This window comes from Brassica napus, chromosome A1 (assembly GCF_020379485.1).
Source record: "Brassica napus cultivar Da-Ae chromosome A1, Da-Ae, whole genome shotgun sequence".
NCBI classification, from domain to species: Eukaryota; Viridiplantae; Streptophyta; class Magnoliopsida; order Brassicales; family Brassicaceae; genus Brassica; species Brassica napus.
In genome coordinates, this window is record NC_063434.1 from 12,868,233 (window position 1) to 12,874,992 (window position 6,760).

The 6,760-nt window shown below is 33.9% G+C and overlaps 1 protein-coding gene across 1 annotated transcript; it reads left to right on the forward strand.

Moving 5' to 3' along the window:
- Nucleotides 1-1,887: 1,887 nt before the first annotated feature.
- On the forward strand, nucleotides 1,888-3,523 carry LOC106447356 (oxygen-evolving enhancer protein 1-2, chloroplastic). Its single transcript, XM_048776405.1, has 3 exons — nucleotides 1,888-2,328; nucleotides 2,574-2,867; nucleotides 2,953-3,523. Exons 1-3 carry the CDS (start codon nucleotides 2,083-2,085, stop codon nucleotides 3,412-3,414), a joined length of 1,002 nt encoding a protein of 333 aa, XP_048632362.1. The 5' UTR covers nucleotides 1,888-2,082; the 3' UTR covers nucleotides 3,415-3,523.
- The last annotated feature ends 3,237 nt before the right edge of the window (nucleotides 3,524-6,760 follow it).

The window sequence follows — 6,760 nt, forward strand, 5'->3', positions numbered from 1 at the left end:
GAACGATCTTAATATTCTTGATCGATCCCCCGTTTTTGATGACATTATTAACGGAATTGCGCCAGAAGTGAACTTCTATGTTAATGGTAATCAATATCATTTGGCATATTATCTCACTGATGGTATTTATCCTAAATGGGCGACTTTTATTCAATCTATCCGACTTCCACAAAGTGAGAAACATTCGTTATTTGCTAAAACCCAAGAAGCTGTTCGAAAAGATGTCGAGCGTGCCTTCGGAGTTCTGCAAGCTAGATTTGCCGTAGTGAAAAATCCATCCAAGTTATGGGATAAAGACAAAATAGCAAATATTATGAAGGCATGCATCATATTCCATAATATGATTGTCGAGGATGAACGATCAACATACACTCAGTATAACGTGAGAGAATTTCAAGAAAGCGAGGAAGATGATACATTCACCGTTACTCCGAATTCAAATCTCGGCACTGCAATGGATCGTCGATCGAGCGTCCCTAACAGACAAGCCCATGAACAATTAAAATTCGATTTAATCGAAAATATTTGGGCTAAATTTCGACATCTTCCAAATAACCAATGATTTTAAAGTTTCTATGAATTGAATAAATGTGTGATTTATGAATTTTTTTTTTTTATGTATGGAATGTAATAAAATGTTTGTAATTTTAATTAAATGAAATTTTTTTCTCTTTTTAATGTATTGAATATAAATGGATATATCTTAATTACTACTTATTAATAAAAAAAATGATTTTATACCTAAGAACCTTCGAAAAGTTCCATTGATAATGTTGTATTTTACTTAAGTATCTTAGAAAACTTCTTACACTAAAAATACTAATTAAATATTCTAAGATGTTTGTGTTAAATTTGTATGGAATGTTTGTGTTATACAGTTACACTAAAAATACTAATTTTTTTTTTTTTATGTATGGAATGTAATAAAATGTTTGTAATTTTAATTAAATGAATTTTTTTTCTATTTTTAATGTATTGAATATAAATGGATATATCTTAATTACTACTTATTAATAAAAAAAATAATTTTATACCTAAGAACCTTCGAAAAGTTCCATTGATAATGTTGTATTTTACTTAAGTGTCTTAGAAAACTTCTTACACTAAAAATACTAACTAAATATTCTAAGTATTTGTGTTACATAAGTTAAATTTGTGTTAATAACTATTACCATAATTTTATAGTAATAAAAAACCTTAATTTGTAAAACACTTGAACTATAACTAAATAACAATACATCGCAATTCAGACATCTTATTTTCTAAGTCTTTTTTGATCTTTTTGATTTATTTTAGTCTTCACTAAATTAATATGAAGATTATAAATTTGATGGACAATAATTAATGGAAAATTTTCAATTGAAAAAGCATGACTTTAATGAACACTAAATATGGAAGAGTGGAAAAACTTTTCTTTCATGTTTCTGTTTTGTTTCATATTTTTATTTTCAAAATTTCAAGTTTTGATTTTAGTCATAGATTTGATTATTTTATTTTATGGTAGAAGCATTTTTATTTTTTTGTTCATTTATTTGAACATGTAATATATTTTTAATAAATGACTGTGTTGACAATATGACTCTAAAATTCATATAATATGATCTCAAACAAAATTATTATGTTTTTTGGTATAAAACCGAATAAACCGAAAACCGACGGTATATAAACCGAACCGAACCGAAGTAAATATGGATTTGGAATGGTAGTTATATTTTACTAACCGAAATACCGAAAACCGAAAAAACCCGAACCGAAACCGAACCGATATCCGGATTGAACACCCCTAGTTCTAACAGATCCGGAGGAATTATTATTTATATTTTATAGTGACTATTCTAAATATATTTTCTATATATATCTCACCTTCTCATTCATTTCAGATAACGGTAGTATCTATACTTCCACATCAATTTTGACACGTGGCGATCAAACATCCATATACTCCTGAAGCAATCCAATAAATATTTTAAACTTATCCAACCTTATCTTAGCCAAAAGAACTCGCTCTCCTCCAATAATTACTTCTCAGCTTCGCCTCATCATCACTCCGATAAACACACATACATCTAAAGACTTGTCGTAATGGCAACTTCTCTCAAAGCCACCACCGCAACTTTTCTTCAGCCGGCGAAGATCGCCACTTCTTCTCCTTCTCGCAACGTTCATCTCCGATCTAACCAAACCGTGGGCAAGTCCTTTGGCCTAGAATCTTCACCTGCTAGACTCACTTGCTCTATCCACTCTGACTTCAAAGACTTCGTTGGAAAGTGCTCTGATGCAGCCAAAATTGCTGGTTTCGCTCTTGCCACCTCTGCTCTCGTTGTCTCGGTATATGTTCACATTCTCATCAAGAACATAAACTTAACAAAATCTATAGGCCTTTTGTATTATGAACAAATAAACATTCATAATGGATTTTAAATGTTTATATCATAGACATGGATAAACCCATTTATTACTGATTATTTTTGAAGTTTCTATAATATACGATCATTGCAATAGATGTAGGTTTAGTTGAATATTCTATGGAAATTAATAAACCTAGGGTTTTTAATATATTTGGTTAAATGAAGGGGGCAAGTGCGGAGGGAGCACCAAAGAGGTTAACGTACGACGAGATACAGAGCAAGACCTACATGGAGGTTAAGGGGACTGGTACCGCGAATCAGTGTCCCACTATCGACGGTGGCTCTGAAACATTCTCATTCAAACCTGGTAAGTACACCGGCAAGAAATTCTGCTTCGAGCCTACTTCCTTCACCGTCAAGGCAGATAGCGTCAGCAAGAACGCACCTCCGGATTTCCAAAACACCAAGCTCATGACCCGTCTCACTTACACACTCGACGAGATCGAAGGACCCTTTGAGGTTCGTCTTCACTCACTTATTTCGAGGTGTTGCTTCTTACGCTAGAAACAGGAAAGTTAACTTGTATTGTTCATTTAATTAACAGGTTAGTTCAGATGGAAGCGTGAAGTTCAAGGAAGAAGATGGGATCGACTACGCAGCAGTCACAGTCCAGCTTCCGGGAGGAGAACGCGTGCCGTTTCTCTTCACGGTGAAACAGCTCGAGGCTTCAGGCAAACCCGACAATTTCAGTGGCAAATTCTTAGTTCCTTCGTACCGTGGCTCGTCTTTCTTGGACCCTAAGGGACGTGGTGGATCCACTGGCTACGATAATGCAGTGGCTTTGCCTGCGGGAGGTAGAGGTGACGAGGAAGAGCTGTCGAAGGAAAACGTCAAGAACACCGCTGCTTCGGTCGGAGAGATCACTTTGAAGATCACGAAGAGTAAACCGGAGACAGGAGAAGTGATCGGAGTGTTTGAGAGTCTGCAACCGTCGGATACTGACTTAGGTGCTAAGGTACCAAAGGATGTGAAGATCCAAGGGGTTTGGTATGGCCAGCTTGAGTGATTGTCCTAATCCGAATCTGTTTGTCAGAAGCTGTATTGAAACCTCTTTTTATATTAATGAAAATGCTCGATAGATAAATAATATGTCAGCAAATAATTTGATGGATTAAGTCTCAGTTAATCAGTTCTCTAGTTACAAGCTTACGTACGCGCGAATTAAATGAACCAAAGAAGATTCAGTTACGTATTGGTTAGAAGACATAATGATTTCTTATGAAAATAGAACTTTATAGTCTGTAAGAACTTGAACATATATGCTCGAGTTATTTCCTTTATTTATTAGAAAAATAAGATTAGGTGCATTCGAGTTGGGTGTATTTCCTTTATTTATTAGAAAAATAAGATTAGGTGCATTCGAGTTGGGTGTGTAATGGTATGTTTCAGTATCGTCGATGAGTATGATTAATATATTCTTTAATTTTCTTTTTATCATTAATTCGAAGTTGACTAAGGTTTTGAGTGTTTAAAAAAAAAAAGACTAAGGTTTTGTATTTGATTATATGGTTGGAATAGCGCATAGAGCTGTATGGTGTCAATCTTTGTATACACTATAGTTTTATACTTTTATATATAAGAAAATATAAAAAATGGAGAATGTGCCGGGATCGTTCGGCACAGGCTTCAGTTTCGCTCTCCGTTCCGGCCAGATCTTTGGATCTTCCACTTTGCTCATATTCATGTGCTTGCATTACGATTCCTATGACTTCAATACCTTCTGGTAACCCCTCCCTCAATCTTTGGAGTTTACCTTCGTTATTATATTGACATGCTTACTTTATAGATAAGAATCATAAACAATCATAGGACAAGAATGTACTCTTTAACTTTTTTTACTCTTGAACATGTCCCCTTTATAGTGTTACTGTGAAATAAATTTTACCGATTTATACAGACAACACGTTTCAAATAAAATTGGTCCACTTGCTCAACATTTCGCTTTGAGATTTACGCTTTTTTCCTTGATCGTGCATGTGGTAGTGAGCCGATATTTCCCCTCAAACTTAATAAGCCCAATGATCTGACCATTTTCAGATTAAAACACTAATTGATTGATTGTAGATATTTCTTAGTCCAATAATTTAAGATAAACTCCCTTAGATAGCATAATATTTTTGTTTATCATAAATATAGTACACAAAAGTTAAAATGACCATCCACTACCGGTACATCCATTATTCTACTATTCCACCTTAATTACGATTAACCAAAGAGTTATAACCGAATGTATGACGAAAAAGGTAAATACACTTTTGTGACATAGGTAGCCAAATCAATTCTCTCAAGCCTTTCACATATACCAGAAAGCGGGATGTTACAATTCATCCCCACTCAAAAAGCGCAAGGCACCATGACAGGTCTCAAGACGCCTCTCGGACGAGAACCGAGATAGCTAATCAGCTCTTATACCACTTCGTAACACGCCGTTTTCAAGAGAAGAAGAGACATGTGTTACAATATCCTGACCGTCCACTGCTAATAAACCACCCACGCCCGCTCACTCGGCATGTGGGCCTCATCTCATCGATCGAACGATGCGTTAATTTTTCTAGAAGCTCGAAATCATTGTTTACCGACTCTGCAATCATCACATAACTTTTCTTCCGTGCTTTAGCCTCACTTCCACGGTATCGTAAATCACTTTCCGATAGTCACCTATCCTTCAACTACTCCAGCTCAAGCACGATTAACCTTGAAGTTCTAAACGGATGCATGAAGGAAAAAATAAGTGCACTTTAATGACATAGGTAGTCAAATCAATTCTCTTAAGCCTTTCTATATATACCATAAATTGGGATGTTCTAATTCCTTTAATATTTTAGCAAATTATGGCATTTGACCCCACTAATTTATGTTTATGTTGTCATAAGCCCCAATTAGAAAAAATATTTTTATAGTATCATATATTATCAAGTTTTAATATCAAAATTATATATTAGGACCCTAGTATAAAATATTTCTAGTTCTTCCACCGTTAAGGACTCAAATATTGTCTCATGTATATCATTTTGTTGCCTTTAAAGGTGTGACGAATACTTTTGCAAAGCAGAAAGAGAGTCAAGTCACCGCAAGAAACCTTCTGCTTACATAGCGTCCCTGAGGTGGAAACCTAGGGCCTTTGTGGTGTTTAGGCAAGACCCTGGGCAAATGATGGGTTCTTACACCCAAGAAATTAGTGACCTTTGCATTTTCCTAAGCAAGAGTGAGGCATTTTACGTCTCTGCTACCGAATATCCCGGACTTAAACCTAATTCCGTCTATTTTGCAAGCTTGTTTACAAGGTTTGGTTTGTACGACCTTTCATCCAACACTTCCATGACCTCATCCATCCGCCCCCTTTCTCTAGTTCCTACCACTGGCTTGACCCTCTCCAGTGAGTTTCTAAGCTACCATCATATTAGTTATTAGTTCTAAGTTTGTTTCCACATAACATTTTTTATTATACAATTTGATTGGTGGGAATCATAAATATAACTTAGAGCATCTTTATTGGTAGATAATTTACCAAAGTATTCAGTAATAGTTTATTAGTTAGTATTGCTTAATAATGTAATTAAATTTTTAACATAAAAAGAACTGACAATTTATATTTTGACTAGGGCTGGGCAAAAACTCCAAATCCGAAAACTAAACCTAATCCGATATGAAAATAGTACCGAACCCAAATAAAAGTGGTTAAATATCCTAACGGGTTCAAAATTGGTATTTAAAGAAACGAGACCGAATCCAACCCGAACCAAAATATTTGTCATTGTCAAAATAATATATAAAATTTGTATATTTTATACTCCCTCTGTTTCTTATAGATCCATTTTTTAGAAAAAAAAATTGTTTCAAAAAGATATATTTCTTACATTTTCAAGACATTAATTAATAAAAAATTGTAGTTTTTAAAAAATACACTTGTGATTAATAAAATTTCATTGGTTAAAAGTTATTGGGAATAGTTAATTAAGAAAAACAAAGTATTGGAAAATACAATTTTAAATGTTTTTTTAATAAGTGTGAAAAAACTATAACTTTGATCTTTTAGGAACGGAGGGAGTATATTAAAACAAAAGTCATGACTTTAATCCATGTGTGATTTTTTTTTTTTAAAATAGACCCTTACTAGAAATCAGTTATCATTCATTTATTACTAATTATATGGTTTAACTTATATAATTGCTAATAAAACGACTCCTACAAAACTGGCTTGGTTAACAAACCAACATTAGATTTCTTAATAAATTATACATTAGATCTAGCGTGGTATAATTGAAGCTGATTGACATATGATTGGTAATCGATTCCACCTAGCTACCATCATATACTTGCATTTTAACCATTTCATAGATCTTGACCATCGT

Bases quoted from the DNA above. Each gene is read 5' to 3' on its own strand.
- LOC106447356 (XM_048776405.1), top strand. From the start codon at position 2,083: ATGGCAACTTCTCTCAAAGCCACCACCGCAACTTTTCTTCAGCCGGCG. The intron at 2,329-2,573 runs GTATATGTTCAC...GGTTAAATGAAG, and splicing joins CCTCTGCTCTCGTTGTCTCG to GGGGCAAGTGCGGAGGGAGC. The intron at 2,868-2,952 runs GTTCGTCTTCAC...TTTAATTAACAG, and splicing joins AGATCGAAGGACCCTTTGAG to GTTAGTTCAGATGGAAGCGT.